At 43.8% G+C, this 19,946-nt stretch overlaps 1 protein-coding gene across 1 annotated transcript; it reads left to right on the top strand.

The window, feature by feature from the left end:
- Positions 1-4,878: 4,878 nt before the first annotated feature.
- On the top strand, positions 4,879-10,356 carry WNT8A (Wnt family member 8A). Its single transcript, XM_085618016.1, has 6 exons — positions 4,879-5,075; positions 5,185-5,218; positions 5,482-5,620; positions 6,395-6,520; positions 7,870-8,012; positions 9,121-10,356. Exons 1-6 carry the CDS (start codon positions 5,005-5,007, stop codon positions 9,682-9,684), a joined length of 1,077 nt encoding a protein of 358 aa, XP_085474142.1. The 5' UTR covers positions 4,879-5,004; the 3' UTR covers positions 9,685-10,356.
- Positions 10,357-19,946: the final 9,590 nt, after the last annotated feature.

The following is a 19,946-nucleotide window of genomic DNA, read 5'->3' as shown; positions in this document are numbered from 1 at the left end:
CTGAAGCTGCCCCCTCGCTCTGTACTACCTTCTCACCTTACTGCTTTCCATTGGGTTTGGGATGCCAAATACTTTACCTTCAAGTTATTGTGCATTTGTCATTGTGTGCTGCATTAAAAGGCCCTCTCTTTCTTTAAGTTTCTCCCAGAGCATTACACTATGTATCAGTGAAGCGCCTGTGCCTTATTATTATTAGGAGCGCATTTTGAAGGCTGATCCTTCTTTCTGGCTTCAATTAATGGAACAATGTCCGTCCTCAGCTACAGTGTAACCCCAGTCTTCTGGCCTGGAAAAAATTCAAACGTGGCTTTTCCACATTAATGTAGTCTTCATCTCTCCTGTAGTTATCCTTTAGTGCCAGGATGCCCTCTTAGGGTAGCAGCTTCTTTTCAAATGAATTTTATTTATATATAATTTCAAAGGACGACAACTAAACAAATGTGCTTAAACTGCATGATTTGCTGCAATTGTCCAAAATTTCCTGGAGAGGTGAGGAATACCAAATATCTTAAATGCGTATTACGTTGAGACTAGAGCAGCCGACTCAGTGTGTTTTACAGTGCATCATGTGCCACTAACTGTCCAAGAAAGAGGATCCACAGCCTGGAATAACACATTATGGGGCAGATGTGCAGTTTGCATCACAATAATGATGCACGCCTGCCCAAAATGTACTTTGCGCTGCTTTGCATTACTTTGTGACAAGGGGGCAATCCATGGGTGGGTCATAGGCATTCTCCTGCAACTAACCATGGTTTTTGATGCATACCTTTATCAACTGACAACAGTAGACAGATTTTTGCATAAAAAAATGTCACTTGAAAGCAGTCACCAAAAAAAGAAATGCTTTTATTTCTTTTAACTTTTTCCACTTGCATGTGTGATGCACTGTTCAGTACACATACAACGTTTAAAATTAGTGTAAGCCTAGTATTCTGTTCTGAAAGGGTATCGTTTCAGAAGTTATCTTGCCCCCTCCACCCCCCCCATTCCCCTCAACAGGTATTTGTGAGTCAGACACTGGATTGTCTCTGCCTCCATTGTTTGAAGTGATATTCCCTCAAGCAGAGTGGGTCTAGATGTGCTACTGCACCCCAAATTGAGGACAATGCAGCCCATAGCCAGAACCTCAAAAACACATACCAATAGGCGCTCAAGATTATGATACCAGTTTACGTTCTCCCCTCAAATTCTGCCAAAAAGGTATAAATACAGGGGGAACATCAAGGAGTAAAGAAACAAGGGTAGTCCCAGGATAGCTGTACAGATACGTGGGATACTTTGTCGGTGGTGGTGCATTCTCAAAATAGAACAATTTTCCTTTTAATATAAGGAAGTAAAGCAACCAACCAATTATGCGATCTTCAGAAAAGCCCTAAATATACAGCTTTTTAAATGATCAGTCTGCTACATCCGAAATCCGGTATTCTCTCCTGTGAGATGACCATTGTTTGAGAAGAGAGGGTTCATATTGTAAACTACATAAAAGTGAGTACTTGCTCAGCGCCTGACATCAACTAGTAATAAAGCAAGACATTCATGATTTCCACCGCTCCTTTTGAATATGCTTATGACTGAAAACTGCCTGTGCGGGGGGGGGGGGGTCGTTTTCAGGAACAAACTAAAAAGATTGGTATAAACAATCTATCCAAATAGTTTCCTGATTAGATTTTCTCCGTTAGTTGGCTAATGACCACCACTTTCATCATTCACCTTTCTATATTCTTCCTTTAAGCCTAAGCGCATGTTCTTGTTGTTGCTTTGTCATAAGGTTCGTTGCCGTGCTAGTCCTAAAAGGCATTTTGCATGTTTTGTGAACATGAAAAAGTGTCCTCCGTGATCCTTGAAGTTGATCCACTGCATAGCAACAAATCTTTCAAAAAACACAAGCACAGTGGTCAGTCACTTGTACATATGGGCTCCAAAGTCTGGAACGCTGAAAACCTGTCTGTGATGAGGGCAGAACCAAACATCAACATTTCATGAATTAGCTCAAACCAAAACTGCTCAGACAATGGCAGAAACTGAATAATATTGGATTAGGGTTAAGGTGGTACTTTGAGTGCTGTTGATTGTTCTGATCATGTATAAGCTGTACTATACAGCGGCGCTGAAATTCAGAAATCTCTGACTTCTTTCAGCAAGGTAAGGTCCTTGAGGCGATTATGGACTCCAATCGCTCCCTTTTACAGCTGGGCATTTCGGGTAACTATAAGGCCCTTCTTCTCCATGATGATTTTGAGCTGCCTCTTCCTTCAAATGGGGTTCTTCCAATGGATTCAAGCTACATCCCTTAATTTCTACTCAGCTCAGAGTTTGATGATTGTCTATATGAAGGAATAGAGCGGTCCTTGAAAACAGACTTCAGCCTATCCACTTCTCTGCTGCTGCATCTCCGAGCCTTGCTCACATCAAGCAGCCCTTCAAGGTCTTTACATGCTCCCCTTAGTAAAGTGCATCTCTTTCATGGCGCTAGGCACTACATGCGGAGCCATTCTTGGATTGTTCCTGATCTCTCAAGAGCACAAGCTCAAGATTTACCACATAAGAAGGAAAAACAAACCAAGATTGGCCCCACTTATGGGCATTCCAAGGTCTAGAAAATCTCACATCTGTGAGGTCTGTTTTGTTTTAAAAATCACCAATCTGTGGGAAGTCCTTCCAAGGTGAATCAGAAAGCTCTCAAGTCACGGAATTCTGGACAGGATGATGCGACCGTTTGACACTCACACCTCTGCTAATTGTCTCACTCTCTACACAAGGAAGGTCCAAATGTTTCATTAACCCCTTGTGTGCTCATGACGGAACCACGCCGTCATGAGCCACGGGCGGCGTGTGCTCATGACGGCGTGGTTCCGTCATGCTGCGGCCGCTCCTCCCACGCGGCACTAATTCCCCGCCTGTGCGGGCGAAATAGAGAGTGGGCGGAGTCGTGACGGAACCACGCCGTCATGAGCACAGCTCGCCCGTGACTCATGATGGCGTGGTGCCGTCATGAGCATGGCGGCGCCACGCTCACCCCTCACCCCCCCAGCGCTGCGGCGGAATTCGCGCCGCAGCGAAGGGGTTAATGAACCACAATGTAATACTTCGACCTAGAAAAATGTCAACAAGCAGTGGAGTGCATACCCAAGCGCTATCCTCTGAATCCTTTACTCTTCTCTATCACTCATATGCATAGATGCAACGCCTGTTTCGCACCATATGACTGGAGCACTCAGTTGTCTTCACACAATACTTCCCACACTGCAAGCACACACACTCTTTCACCCATGACACTTAACCAGGGTTGCCACAATCCAGCAAAAGGTGTGCTTAAACCCTTCTGGGGTCTCCCAGTGGGAGCAATATACTATATAAAACCTATATTACCGTTCTCATTACCAATAAGAACAAGGCACAGATGCAATAAACTGCTTTCTTGAAACTGACCCTGCCGGGGAAGCAGCACTGTAGATCTGCATTCATTAGGCGGGGTTTTGCATTCATTAGCCTTTCGTCATCACACAGCTCCACGACTCCCCTGCACGTGTTAGATTTCTCAGCTTTCCCAGACTGCCCCCTTTCACGAGACACCGTGCGATAAGCAGATTCTGGGACTTGCCAGTAAACTTGGAGCCATGGACCAAGATGCCAGCCCCTCGCCCCGCCCCTGTCTCTCGAGCCTGCCCGGGGTGCATGTGGCCATAAAATGAGCTGCAATTATTAATGCTCCTGGTTTCTTAACAGCGCCTAATGCAGAGGGACCCCGTTGGCCATTATTACAGAATTATCTCCAATGGAAGAATGTAATATATGACGTAATGGTTTTAGTGCCCCTTACGAATAACAAAAGCGACATTTTCTCTCAACCCCAGCGCTTTAAAGAAAATTCCTAGATGTACATAGCGCTTAACGTTCTTTCGAACCGCCCTCGGTTTATACGTTTAATAACGCACAGGATCACTCACTGGTGAATATAATGACCTAGAAGTAGAACCATCTTCCCTAAAATTGGGAATATGTGCTAAGATGTCATTCTTTCCAGTGACTGGTACTGAGGTCGCTGCGTAAGCAGCCTGATGACTTTGACACCACTTGAGTGAAGAAACGCTGTATGAAACTCATACAATAAATATTTCAGTCAGACCCACGCGTGCCGTACTGTATGTTCGCAGCAGCATTTCAACAGAAAATCAACAACACAACTAAAAGTACAGAGCAAACAAAAGCCGGCAATGTATTTTTCCTTGATGTTGTAACAGTATATATGTGTCTTACGCCCTGCCATTCGGAACTGTCTTCGCTGTATATGAATAAACGGACTGCCCAGGGTTACACATAATGCCAGTGGTGTGTCAGGACTCGAAAGCATTGTATCCAACAACAGGCTTAAAGCTACTTCAGAATAAGGAAAGGGTGCAAATCGGTGCCGTGGTGTTTGAATTGCCTCTGTGTTTATAGCTATATCGTTCCTTTTGCTGAGTGCACAGAACAGACTTGGGTTAAAAGGACAAAAAAAAAAAAAGAATTACTTAAAATGTTCTCGCGAATTAGCTCAACAAACACACTAGGGATTTATGGAAATACAATTTTAAAAAGTGGATGGAGACACGTATATGTACCGTGAGTCACAAGAAGACATGCAACAAATTACCTCAGCACAGAAAGACACAGACACAACAACCTGGACAATGTTTAATAGAATTAAAGTTTGCTATTGTGCGCCGGGGTTTACACTACCCCAGTTAGGGCCTGGGGGAGATCCGTCCCTTGTTTCTAAAAGTGCTGCCCCCTAGGCCACGCCCCTTTGTCTCGGTCTTACCACCCATTGGCTCCGGATTTGGGGGATAATGAGTTTATTGGATGACGAGGGGAAAGCTGTTCTGTCATCCCTAACCACTACTTAAATAACAGAGATGTTTTTTTGTAACCCCAGTTAGCGTGCTGGAGAAGGATAAACTGGTTCTGTTGGGGCTGCTTTCAAACAGTGGAATAGAAACTAGGAAAGATTTCACAGCAGCAATGAAAAACACCAAACTTTTCATCCTCACCACCCTTGGGGTGTTTTGTACCACCTTCACTGCATCAGCCTGGTAGGATTTGCTCAGAAGCCTAAGATTATACGATATAAAAATATGTTATGCCATCTGCCGAAATAAATTGTTTAAACCTTAAATCATTTATATGTTCTCTCTTTTTCAGGTCTGTGAACAACTTCCTAATGACGGGCCCAAAGGTAAATACGGAGATTTTCTTTATATAAAAAGTTATTGCCTTAACGGACAGTATGGGATTTTTTTTAAAACGTGTTACAAGTTCATTTTAAGTTACTGAGTAACTATTGTATAAGGAGAGGGAACCCCCCACCCCAAACCCATCACAAAAAAATGCATGAGAATAAAATCAAACAAATGTTGTAGGTTGAACTTTTCACAAGAAATATATAACTGTGGGGATAACCGTGCATGATAATGTAACTTGTCTCCGCTTGTGTTAAAGGCGTATTTGACGTATTCCACCAGCGTGGCGGTGGGAGCGCAGCACGGCATCCAGGAGTGCAAGTTCCAGTTCGCCTGGGAGCGGTGGAACTGCCCCGAGAGCGCCCTCCAGCTGTCCACCCACAACGGACTCCGCAGCGGTAAGGGGGTGCCCTTCTTCGCGTCTACCGTGCAGCGCGCAGGCAGGGGCCCAATGGCACTACAGCAAGCGATGGCTCCCGCCAGAAGGGCTTCTTAAGTGTCCTTAAATATAGATCTGTCAAATATATTCACGGGTGCCCCATTTAAACATCCATGTGGCGATATTAACACTGCCTCACTAGAGCCCTCAAAAGGAAATATTACATTAAACGACCCTGCTTTGACAGCTCGGTCTAATATTTCTTGTTGCATTACATAGCTTTTGCGCTGGTAGGATGGCGCACTGGACGAATGCATCTCTCTCAGCCTTTTGAACTTCTGGGGTTGATAAATGACTATTAATGAGTCCTGTAATGCAAAAACTGTCATTGAAATAGCTAGGAATACTCTAAACAGTAAAGTCAGGCGCTATATTAATAAAGGGCGTTAGCATAATGGCAACCTGTTATTAGCGATGGACATTAGATAAAGGCCCAATGTCTAACGCCGCTACCTTTTACGCCTCCGCACAGCACGAGCTGGGTGCAGACACTCGGACGGGGCTTGTGCTCGAGCGCCGGTGCGCGCAGCATCCTCCCAGTGCTCATGACTGATGGCCCCTTTCCCCATACGCACTGTCCCGGGTTCCGCTAGTGGCAGAGCCGTGTCAATATTTGCCATCTTGTCCCCAAGACAGAAGTTGTTCATCTCTGTGTGAGAAGTGACCCCGTGGATGGAAGGTTCTCCTTTTGGTTTCATAGAAATAACGTCTCGTCTCATTCCTCTCCCTGCAGCTACCAAGGAAACGTCCTTCGTGCACGCCATCAGCTCGGCGGGGGTCATGTACATGCTGACCAGGAACTGCAGCATGGGAGACTTCGACAACTGCGGCTGCGACGACTCCAGGAACGGGCGCATCGGTGAGTTCACCCTTCGGAGGCCTGCGCACTGGTGCTCACTGGGTCTGGACCACAAACCACCGAGCCCCGATCTGCAAAGGCACGGGCAGGCCCCTCTGTGCAGGGCTGGGCGAGTGTGTGCAGATTCTGCCCCCCCACAAAGAGCGCACACGAGCCAACAGACTCCCCTCAGAAGTAGGGCTTACTCTTCGGGGTGTCATTTTTGTCAGTGAAAAGTACTAGAGATAGTAGCAGAGCAAAGTTCCTCACACTGCATTCCCGAGATCCGTGTACGCAGAATTACGAGTCCACCCTAAAAGAGCAGTTGGTGTATCAATTGGGGCTGATGTGTTCTAGAAAGAACAGGGGGCTGTGTTGCAAAGGGCAGAGAGTGAATCGGGGTGAAGAGTGACTGTATGCAAGTGGTGACTAGGAGTGAGAAACAAGGGGAGGAAGGCTGGGCCTTTCGCTGATGTGTACCTGCCCTAGGCTGCAGTGATCGAAGCCCAGCGCGGTTTCTTGTGTATGCTTCGAGCGCGTGGGCCATTACGTCACTTGTGCAATGGCCGCACTGTGTGAGGCCCAGTGCAAGGCCTGCACCGTGCAAGGCCCCAGCACAGTCTAATGTTATTCATAGTGTAACGGTCATATCTGACTTACAGGCTGCGGTAGGTGAACTTCATCCGGTGTGTCTGCAGCGTGTGGGGACAAGCCCTGTTATTGGTGCGTATGCACCGTGTCTGGCACATCACGTGCAGTGTTTATGGGTCGTCGCTGCTTCTGGTGTGATGTCCGTACCGCGTGAAGCACATCGCTGTCTCTGCATGCCTGTTTAAGGACCGGCACGGACACTTGGTAATACATGTTTGTCATTTTTGTGGTGCGTGCCTGCAGTGGTTATGTGCCCGTACTGCCTCTGGTGCGATACCTGTACTACGCAAGGCTCAGCACTGTCTCTGGGGAATACCTGCAGAGTTGAAGGACCGCCACTCTCTGGTGCAATGCCTGCCTTGCACGAGGCTCTGACAGCTTGAAGGCCAGCCGCAGCCAGAGTCCGGGTACATAGGGTGGTCGGGGACACCGCACTCGCGGGGGAGGTTAGGGCTGCTTTGCAAGCGCATCTCCTTCTCAGCCACTCACCGAACCGAATCAGAGTAGCCCTGGTCGCAAAGACTCTCGAAACTCTGTGGGTCCCCGAAAAAAACTATCCGATAAGTTGGGAGAAAATAATTATTTCTACCAAACGCGCTTTCGTGCCTTTGAAACAAAATACATCACTTCGACGTGTAATGTGATAACGGGTTGGGTTTACAAAGTAATGCTATGAATTGTTTGCAGCCTGACATGTCCGCGGTCTCTCGTTGCCTTAGGTGGGCGAGGATGGGTCTGGGGAGGCTGCAGTGATAACGTGGAATTCGGCGAGCGGATCTCCAAGCTGTTCGTTGACGCCTTAGAGACGGGCCAGGACTCCAGGGCTTTGATGAACCTGCACAACAACGAGGCAGGCAGGCTGGTAAGTACACATTCTGATGTCAATAAAAAAAGTATTTACTGCATGTGCATACGCATTAAGCGTGTCATGGTTGTAAAGCGAGCCATTAGTCGTGTTGCATAACTCTATATAAGAAGTACACGTCGTAGGCCGCAGGGCCGAGTCCTAGTAGGGCTGGCTTAACCTGTCAACCTTCCGAGGTCAGTACTGTGAGCATCGCTGAGTGTCAGGAACATAGACTATTAAATGTCTACGTAGATAGTGCAATTACCACTAGGGGAGAACAGCACTATTGCCAGAGGAATTTAGGATTCTGTTAGATCCGAGGGGGGATTAATGTTTCATTGGTACAACTGAGGACGCTCTTAAGGCAACTCTTAACATTACGTTGTGAATACGTTCAAAATAAACATTCCCACCTCTAAACGTAATTGCCAAATCTGCGCCCCTGTTTATGCCCCGCATATATTTCTCTGCAATGCCACGTTGAAATGCCTAGATAAATTCATAAAGCACTTGGAATGCATTTTCTATTGAGAAAAAAAAAGAAAGTTAAAAAAAGGCAGAACAGGTTTCAATGACCAACAAGCGTCGCGTTTTGAGACGCTCTGGTGAAAATACAAACATGTTAGTTACCTCTCCGCAGTTGCGGAAGTGCAGGGTATGTGGTGGACCCTCAATGGGATAAGCCTCCGAGTCTGAGCTCACTGGCAACTGTAAACGCAGTCACATAAGAGTCGCTAAATTTCTTTCTAAGCTCTTCCAACAGTAGCTGATAACGGAACTGGAGCACAAAAAGCTTAAACGATTTGTTCAAGATCATACAAAGTGACCATCCACTGAGGAGGCTAGGATTAGAAATAGACCGCCTTTGCCCTCAGTTGACAATGCAGTCACTCGACCTCAACCGCCCATGACAAAAGTAGCTGAGGATTCTACTGAATCGTCTTATCTTGTAAATTGGATTTCTCACTTTCACATGGATTAAAGGCAATTGTATCTCGTCTTCTTACAATTCTCACGCCTTTACTTGATCTCTGAGAAGGGCTTCGTGCCATGTTAACCACAACACTGTATGCACTAGTAGTAAACACTAAAAAAAAACCTCTCTCGTTTCTTCTTTTTGAAGGCTGTAAAATCAACTATGAAGCGGACCTGCAAATGCCACGGGGTGTCCGGAAGCTGCAGCATTCAGACCTGCTGGCTGCAGCTGGCAGAGTTTAGAGAAATCGGAAATTATCTGAAGATAAAACACGACCAGTCCCTGAAGCTTGAGATGGACAAGCGAAGAATGCGCGCAGGGAACAGCGCAGACAACCGCGGGGCCATAGCCGAGGCCTTCAGCTCGCTGGTGGCCACCGAGCTCATCTACCTCGAAGACTCGCCGGACTACTGCGTGAGAAACGCGAGCCTCGGGCTTCACGGCACCGAGGGGCGGGAGTGCCTGCAGAGCGGCAAGAACCTGTCCCAGTGGGAGAAGCGGAGCTGCCGGCGGCTCTGCACCGAGTGCGGCCTGAAGGTGGAGGAAAAAAGGACCGAGACCGTCAGCAGCTGCAACTGCAAGTTCCACTGGTGCTGCACCGTCAAATGCGATCAGTGCCGCCAGGTGGTCACCAAGCATTACTGCGCACGGAGAGAGCGGGACCAATCCCCGAACAGCAACCGACGGAAACACAGGCCGTACAGGCGATGAAGTGCACGGGCCATAGAAAGAGGACTGTGTGGACAGAGGACATAACAGAGACATGCCTTGACAAATGGTTTTCAAAAAACCCTACCCATTGTCTTACTTGCCTGTTATTGTTTACAATCACTTATTTATGTCTAGAAAAAGAGAAGTTTAAGGAAAACATGCTCATACCTCTGTAAAGAGATGGGTCATGATTGTAAATTAACTGTAAATATAGTTTATTATAAAACACATGCACTTTCTCCTGTGAATGGATTTTTCACTGCAGTGATACGTTTTGGCATAACCACCGTGCTTTACAATTTATTTTGCCAGATCTATCCGTTTTTTTAAACTAGTTAGTATTTAAATAAATATTTTGTTTATATTCTATTGGATTCTGTCACAATGTTACGTTTGAAGGTGATATTTTCAGTGACACAATCGTTTTTATATTTTACACCTTTTCATGTTTGCAGATACACGAATGACCTTAAATTATAAAACATACTAAAGCATTACAGTTTAAAACAGAGTTTCCTATCTTTTTTTCCGAAAGAACAGTGTGCATTGCGAGCCACATGACATAACCAGACCATACGCAGCAAGTCAGATTTGAAGCACAGAACTATGTAAAAGTTATGCATCTTTTTGTGTATTATCCAAAACCATATTCATAAATATTACTAAATAACATTTTGAATCGTCTTCTGTATTTTTATTTATTTTCAACAGAACTTCTCAGTCTTTAATGTGTAATAAGAATGTCGAACTGCAATCCTCTAGTCGCAATCGTGAGTGTTGCAATGTATCCAAGACGTTGTGTAGCCAAGACTATTCTCCGGTTTTCAATTCTGGGGAAAACATTTTTTGCTGATGAAATCCCGAGTCTCTTGAATCGAGAGTGTTAGTCTGCAAGAAGTTGCATGGGCAAGAATACTCACTTGACTTCTGTCCTTGGGAAGGTTACCATCTGTACAGGGTAATCATTGACCGTTCCAGTGTTTAGCCTTAAAATATGGAGCTTGTGAAAAGGTGGGGAAAAAGTGTCTTAGTTTTCAGTTAGAGCAATGTTGCTTGTTATGGGTATTTTGGTGTTGCTTATAAAACCAATGAATAGTATTGTCATGGCAATATGTATAGCTTTAAGGTTTTCAGCTACTGTGGCATTGAGAAGGTGGACATTCTAATGTAACTAGATGAGGAAATGATTTGTGCCCATGCTGCATCTGAACTCTGTAACTGCAGGTATTCCCCTGCTACTGAAACTGCTTTCCCTAGTCATAGTTCAGTTTATATTCTATTGGATTCTGTCACAATGTTACGTTTGAAGGTGATATTTTCAGTGACACAATCGTTTTTATATTTTACACCTTTTCATGTTTGCAGATACACGAATGACCTTAAATTATAAAACATACTAAAGCATTACAGTTTAAAACAGAGTTTCCTATCTTTTTTTCCGAAAGAACAGTGTGCATTGCGAGCCACATGACATAACCAGACCATACGCAGCAAGTCAGATTTGAAGCACAGAACTATGTAAAAGTTATGCATCTTTTTGTGTATTATCCAAAACCATATTCATAAATATTACTAAATAACATTTTGAATCGTCTTCTGTATTTTTATTTATTTTCAACAGAACTTCTCAGTCTTTAATGTGTAATAAGAATGTCGAACTGCAATCCTCTAGTCGCAATCGTGAGTGTTGCAATGTATCCAAGACGTTGTGTAGCCAAGACTATTCTCCGGTTTTCAATTCTGGGGAAAACATTTTTTGCTGATGAAATCCCGAGTCTCTTGAATCGAGAGTGTTAGTCTGCAAGAAGTTGCATGGGCAAGAATACTCACTTGACTTCTGTCCTTGGGAAGGTTACCATCTGTACAGGGTAATCATTGACCGTTCCAGTGTTTAGCCTTAAAATATGGAGCTTGTGAAAAGGTGGGGAAAAAGTGTCTTAGTTTTCAGTTAGAGCAATGTTGCTTGTTATGGGTATTTTGGTGTTGCTTATAAAACCAATGAATAGTATTGTCATGGCAATATGTATAGCTTTAAGGTTTTCAGCTACTGTGGCATTGAGAAGGTGGACATTCTAATGTAACTAGATGAGGAAATGATTTGTGCCCATGCTGCATCTGAACTCTGTAACTGCAGGTATTCCCCTGCTACTGAAACTGCTTTCCCTAGTCATAGTTCAGTAGTATGCCTGCTACGGTTACTGCAATTGTGTGCTCACTCTCTATGCTCATTTGCAAGATATTAGTCTTATTATGCTCCCACTCACAACTGAGCTCAGTTGGGATACTCCACATTTTGTTTCTCTTGATAAGCTGTCTTGCAATTTATTATTTCATTTTCATTATTTGACTGGTTTGAAAATGAGATCACTATTGCAGCAATCGTTAAACCGTAATGTGAAACTGTCCAGGTTTCTGCCACATAACATATGGCAACCCTGTTTCTTAGTATCAGCAGGCTTCAGTAACACCTCAAAGGATGCTTAAAAAGCCTTTGTAAGTGCTGGCGCAGAAATATATTTCTTTTAAATCTATTCAACACTTAATTTAAAAAGGTTTTCTCCAACTCCACGCCTTGTTCTTCTTCAGATCAACTGTATCCCTGCCACCATTTTAGAATGGAGCATTAAGCCAACATCAAAATATATACACCACTTATTATGTTCAGTCAATAATGAGAGTTTAGAATAATTTAAAAACCTTTATTCATCATTTAAAGTTTAGTATTTGGTTTTAGGTTTCTTTATGCAAGTTAAGAATTAGATGAATCCGTTTCCAGAAATATAAAGAAAAATAATGGTTGGTAACACTTAAAGAAATTACAGCGTTTTCCATGAAGGAAATATTAACTAAGTCCCTATTCTACTCTACCAGATCTTAACCTTCCAGAACCCATAAAGAGTCCTTTTCAGAAAAGAATGAGATTTTAAGGAACAAGTAACATAGGACTAGAATTTAGTTGAACTCCTCATGAAGAGTAATTCTGGAAACTTCTCCGAGTCTCCTCTCTTGAGTACAGTAGTAGCTGTTATCCTCAAGGAATTTAGAAATCACCATCAGCAGTAGCTCACATTAAATATGTCAGAATGCCAGGAAAAGGGTCATTCACAAAGCAAATGGCCTGGATCAGTCTGGGAAGCATAAAGCTCTCAGAGCACGCTCTAAGGAAAAGTGTTGGAAGAGCTCTCTCCCCAATATCTCTGAAATATATACTAACTCGGAACACATTATAAAACACAAAACGCATGTATCCATCCTTGTCGGTGTGAGTTCATCTCAGTCCAATGAAATAGGATCATCTGATGGTCTTCTACATCTTTCTTCATTTCCACGGTAAACGTTACGAAGTTGGCAAAGCATGATCGGCAAACAGTCTACTTAGTTGCAAATATTCATGTGCATTAGATTCACTCTTGAGTTCCCATGAGAACCCTACAGTTCACACTATTAGCTATTCAGAACTCCACTGCATGACAATGAACTAGTCTAAAGCAGAAACATACTAGTTGTCGCTTCAATGGAATAAAGTCACGAGCTTCACATTTTTCTGCACACACTATCGTTAGAATATACTATTGATATTCATCATTGTGAATATGTGGCACGTAAAATGTATCCAAATACGATGAGAAAATGTAGCTTAGGAAAGAAAGAAATACATTTTAAAGTCAAGGCATTCTACAAAGATGACATGTCTAATGAAATAGAGAGTGAAATATTAAATTAATACTGCACTGTTCAGCATCTTGCTAAAAGCTTTTATTTATTTAATGAAGTTGAAATAAAGGTAATGTAGAGAATAGAGAAATAAATGAGGCCAAGTCTAGCTTGACACTGCAAACACAGTAGAAAGGGGTGCTTACTACAAAAAATCATGCCACATATTAAATTGCATGTTTAAGAAAAGTCAAATTTTTCTCTTTGTTCCATTCTTTAGGCATTCTTATGTTTATATTTTCACAAGTTAAGACACTTTTTTTTAACCATCACACTAGTTTGTTTCCCATGTGAGTCTGTTTTAGAGGGCACTCTCATCATCAGTTGAATCTGGCCTCTTTCTTTTCAAACCTCTAAATTTCAGTGTAGCAAGTCATGAGTGGATACTGCAGAGAAGACTTGAATACTGTAGCCGGAGAACAGTTGTTTATTCTGACCATACACGCATTAACATTTTTGAATATTTAACTTGCGGAGTAGTAAATTACTTGCGGAGCAGTAAATTAATTAAACTTGTTGCAATTTATCAAGGAACATTGTGCTACTTTGAAGCCTAGATTTCAGTACCACTTCTGTACCTAGTAATTTTGAAACACTATCTTTGCTTAATGAAACGTTGGACCCTTTCCCAAAACATTTAGATCACCACTCGTAGTAGAACACCTACAAGTGGGTGCAGATGTACTATGTTTGCAGTACACAAATATCGAAAAGTACAACACTTAGAAAGTTGCACCGGTCGGATATTTCTGCAATGTTATGACATTTTACACATTATTTCCCCAGTGTAGAAATGTACATACAGTACATTTCACTTTAGTCAATGGCAGGTCCACTGCGCAATTTCACATTTTTTTCTTTCATCAGGAAGACATTTTTTAAAATTATTTTTATTATTAACATAGGGCATCAAGAATTCGCATGATCTACACAAAAAATTTCTGGACATCACCAATACATGTTTACCTGTATAGGAGCAATATGTGGACCGAACTTCAATAAGTTTCAGACAACATTTCCGTCCACCATCCCCATCCCTGTCCCTCCAACATCTCTAATCTGACCTTTGTGCAGTGTCTAATCCTGGTGGGTCACATATGCTCTGAATTTATTCCAATCCCCCCAGACTCTTGCCCATTTTTGGGGGCACCCCCTATGCACATACGCTGCCCTTTCTGCTACCATGGCTTCATCCATATCCTTACACCAATCTCGCAGTGCCGGTACCCCGTTCGATCCCCACCTCCTGGCAATATTTCTTTTAGCAATCACGGTTCCCAATGTTAGGAAGACATTTTTACTCATGGAGAAATGCTTACACCTACATCCCTGCTTAATATGGGATGTTTGATTTCCCTTTACAGCATGGAAGATGATTTACTTCTACCTATTGCTGGAGCAAATCTCCAACCATTTTCAGAGTCGGAAATGATCAAAAAGAGTTTGCGATTTCCGCAAACCCAGAAAGTTATGCTTGTTCACATACACAACACAGACCATTCATTCATCCACTTACTCTCCTGCTCTTACATGGAGCTTATTACTGTGTAATTGTACACAGTTGTGGAATACAAATAAGCAATAGTAAATGCATTTATGTCTCCTAGATATTAATTTGTGGCTACCTGATTGACCTTAATCTACTATTATTAGCTGTTGTATACAGATTAAGCGGTTTTGTGAATTAAGTCCGTTTTGTATTGATTTGCAGCCCGTGTCCCTAACCCCTTGCCTGCTCATGACGGAACCACTCCGTCATGAGCCACGGGCGCCGTGTGCTCATGATGGAGTGGTTCCGTCATGCTGCAGTCGTTGGCGGCCGCTCCGCCCACGCGGCACTGATTCCCCGCCTGTGCGGGCGAACAATGCAAGTGGGCGGAGTTGTGACGGAACCACTCCGTCATGAGCACAGCGCGCCCGTGGCTCATGACGGAGTGGTTCCGTCACGAGCATGGCGGCGCCGCAAACACCCCAAACCCCCCCCCCCCCCAGCGCCGCGGCAAAATTCGTGCCGCGGCGAAGGGGTTAAACAAAGGGTACAGGGAAAATATTCGTTTTTAAAGCTCCAACTCACATTCATAGAGTAGGCTGGAAAATGTGTGGCATCTGAATGACCTCATAATCATATAATTTTTTTAAAAAGCCATCAATATTTCAGTGGTAAATTAAGCACGTGCGAATGCCACGTCATAAAGCACAAATACTTAGAGGTCCTTGAATCTTCAAAGTGCAGTTGTAACTACCCCATCAACATAAACAGGTGGCAAACAGTTGTCATCCACAAAATTACACTGAGGTTAAGATTTGTGGATATACATGCTGGACACACCTGATAACAATACACTGCCTTGTACGTATCAGAGGTGATTGCTGCCTCAACATGCTGCAACCCTGGTGTCACTATAAATGACCAGTCTGACCAACAATAATAAGGTAAAATATACAGGTAACACAGGTGCAGTATTACTACCCACTGTAGCACATTCCTTACACATTCACCAGCATAGCTTGATTTTAGCTGATGGATGGAGGTTGTGGGCATCAGCATATTCTTTTGGCACCTGGACTTCTTTTTCATCCACAGACTTTTACCTAGAGCAAGGGGGAGAAGCCAGAAAAAAAAGAAAGAAGGAAGAAGGAAAAATAAGAAAACAGTGATAAAGGACATTACAGGATGAAAAAGACACCACAAGAGTGAGATAAAGAGACAGGAAGTGTAGGATGGTGGGAGAAAGAGATATGAGATGGAGTCGAGACTAAGCAACCTTATACATTCGCCCATTTATTTTATTTTTTTGCAAGTTAAGCATGGTCTTTGTACTGGTTAGACAGAAAACTGTACATGCGGGGTGTTACTAGGCCTCAAAATTGCTGTAGCAGGTATAGCCAGACCAGGACATTTTCCACGTAACTAGTAACATATCCATAATAGGCTATGATGACACACATAGTAGCCAACCTAGGGTCCACCTGAGAGCTGTACATTACGTGAATTTAAGCACTCTTCCAGATCTGATATGGCCTTTACTTCTGATTTAGTGCACAAATGAGCACTAATAATCCATCATTGCATGAAATACCGTGATCATTGATCCTAGGCACGTGAAAATACTATTATGAATTTCAAATGAAAGTACTCATGACATGTCTCGCAGGCATTGCATGTGAGGCATCATGGGATGGAGATGGAAAGCATATTCTCATTACTGGGACCCTGAGGAATGCTTCAGTTTTGCAGGAGGGACACGGGCATGTAGCAGAATGACGGAAACCTTTGCGGTTATTGCTTAAAAGATGCACTCCAACATTTACATAAATAATTTAAAGGGCCTTTTAGCACTACAGTAGCTCAAGGCACTTAAGAAGTCTGGGACTTCGGCCCCAAAGTAATTTTGCTTACATCTTAAATTATTTAGGGGCATATCAGCAACAACCGGCGACAATTATCGCTAAGCGCACTTAGCGCTACGATAATTATCGCCGGCTAGCATGGATTTTTATCGCTGAGATAGTGTGCTATTAGCAACGCTTATCTCAAAAGCGATAAAAAATCCTAGCGCTAATTGCCAAACGTGAGATTATCGCTGGAAACCCAGCGATAATCCCACGAAGTTAGGCGATAGCTTGCTGATAGGACCTCACATACTTAGCCATGATATCCACCTTACATAGGATATCATGGCTAAGTCAGTTTCAAAGCAGGCGTAAGGAAAGTAGCGATAACAGAGGTTATCGCTACTTTTCTTGTCGCTATGCTGCTTTGCGTGAGGCTTGATAATAGGAGAAATGTCACTTAGCGACATTTCTCCCTTTATCCTGGGGAGGAACGCCCACTTTGCATCTCATTAGAGATGCAAAGATGGGCGTTAGGAATTCAGGCGCTAAGGCAAGGTTTCACGCGATAGCGTGACCTTGCTAATATAGCGATAAAATTATTGCCGCTTTTCGGCCGAAAATTATATAAAATGATCTCCGCTTTGTAGATATGCCCCTTATTTTGGGGCATATTATCAAGACAGGTGATAACATTATCGCCGCTTTAGCGGCAGAAAACTGCTGCTAAAACGGCGATAATGGGCTTGATAAAATGCTCTATGGAATTCCAATTGAAGCCCATGTTAGATGTGAAGGACGTCTAACCTGAGCCTCAATTGGAATTCCATAGAGCATATTATCAAGCCCATTATCGCCGTTTTAGCGGCAGTTTTTCTGCCGCTAAAGCGGCGATAATTTTATCGCCTGTCTTGATAATATGCCCCTTAGTTATTGTCTTATAGATCGCAAACTCCACCCAATGCTGTTTCAGAGCACTGTAGAGAGGAGAGGTGTCAGAGCACAAGGCAAAAGTCAACCATGTGTTTTGATTGGTTTATAAAAGAACACATTGTTTACTGTATGACATTGGTTTATAGATACAGAGGTTTACAGTACATGGAATGCATACATTTTTCCTGATGGTTAAATGCATATTTAGTGGAAGATAACGTGGTTTCCAAACAAACAGTTTCATCGTTATTGCTTTAGTCTGCACGTTTTAGATCATTCTGTATGCTCTGTCTCTAGTTTTAAGCACTTTTTGGTCCAGTCCCGATGTGAGAATCTATCAGTGCTCCTGGCTGAAATGAGTAGGTCCAGCTTTATAGCACATCACACCTCCTGCCTGTCCTTTGGGACTCGAGCCATCTTCTTCTTCACTACAGAGAGAGGGCGCATCCCCTGTCAGAGGGATCAGGCAGGCTGTACCCCCATTTCCAAGAGCCTCAGAGAAATTGCGTGACACGTTTTCTACGCTGGAAAGACGACCCCGCACAGGCCCAAGCTCTCTTTTCTGTTTTGTCCGCAAAAATGGTTTTCTTTAGTTTACCTCATACAGATAACCAACTTGTCTTCCGTAGCGACCTTAGCTTGGTAATTGTGTTCAATGCATTGCAATGCAAAAGTGAGTTGGAACCCTCAGTTAAATGTCAAATGATACAGTAGCACCTCTGCAAAATACGAGTCGAACTTTGAAAACAATTTTCGGCCCTTGTCACGTATCAATCCTGATATATTTCTATTTGTCTCTCTCATAAATCCACGTGGTGGGCACAGGAAATGCATTTACAGCTTTCGATAGGACCTGGACAGTGAGGGGAGGTCAGCATTTCCTTAAACTTCACACCTAGGAAGTCTTTCTGTCGCCAAGCTAATTTTATTTAAACAATGAACACACTGTCACACTTTGATGTGGCTGCAATCTGCACTTGTTGTGATATTCATTATCCTAAGGAACAAGGTCGGCCGTTTGAACTTGAGCACTTGTGGGAAAGCTGTGAATAGGTTAGTCTGCGCCCTGCTGCTACGTATACACTGCCCGATGCCACGCATTCCTCCAGGGGCATCCATTGCTAATCCCTTTCAAGCGTGTATTCCGAACACCTCGCGGCTCTTGGTGGCATGCCCCCATTGTCATTCCCCGTCCCCCTACACTTCCCCAGTGTGTTACCAAACAAAGGCCCGGGCCCTCCCCTTTCACGGAACTGCGTGCCTACGGGCAGTGCGCCCCGAGCTCTCGTTGTGAGAGTGCTACACGCAGACACGCGTTTGTTACCAGTGGCGTAAAGACCCACGTCACGACTCACGCGCCGTAGTACTGGCAAGGGAACCCCCGGTCCCTGACTGCCGTTCGGACAGCGAAAGGCAGGAACCATCGAGGCCCCGGTGCCACTGCTCCTGCTGCATTAGTGATCGCCACGCCCCTGCTTATTACCGCTGGAATAGATTACTTTAAGGAGGCGGCCTAGAGGGGACTTGTCAATGGATATATACATTTTGAAACCCCCTTGACGGGCAGGGCATATGCAGATCGACTGAGGGCTCTCTAGTTAAGTCAAACGAAGAGGCATAAAGGGATTTGATAAAATAAATACAATTTAAGTGTTTTATCTCACGAAGAATGACATTTGAGGAGGTTGTTATCTGAACAGGTATTTCAGGCAAACAGCACCGTGGACACGAATCCGTTTCTTATCAGTAAACAGGAAACGTGGCTACAAATTAGTTGCAACTAATGTGACTGGTCTGACACATTTAGACGCCGAACTATGGAAAATGACAGCCCAGTAGGGATGTGGAAATGTCAGAGATAGTTTGGTTCTAGGCGCCATCCTTGCTAATTAGCAGGCGCAATGTGCCCTTGCTGTCAATGTAGCTACTGAATCAGAAAGTGGGATATTTTAAAGTTCTTTCAGTCCTTTACTCCACTGTCAGAAACATGCATTTAAATCTGCTGCTACTTGTAAACTCTCTGCCAAGGCTTTTTTTCACACATGGGATGTTCTTTCCATGAGAGCAAAAGTTGGCAGTGCCTTGGCAACGCATCTAGGACGCTTCAGTGCATCTAGGGCACTATCCTGCTCAAGGCCCATTCATATAGACTCCTCTCTCTGCCAGGAGGGACTGGTAGCACTAGCCATGAACGTTTGGGGTTTTACTTCGGTTTACATTGTCAGAAGACTTTTTCTGGTGCAAAAGGAGTGGTATGCTGGCTTCTATTTCCACCAAAACAC

Source organism: Triturus cristatus, chromosome 7 (genome assembly GCF_964204655.1).
Source record: "Triturus cristatus chromosome 7, aTriCri1.1, whole genome shotgun sequence".
NCBI lineage: Eukaryota > Metazoa > Chordata > Amphibia > Caudata > Salamandridae > Triturus > Triturus cristatus.
The sequence above is the reverse complement of the archived record's forward strand: the minus strand, read 5'-3'. Positions and strand labels throughout refer to the sequence as shown.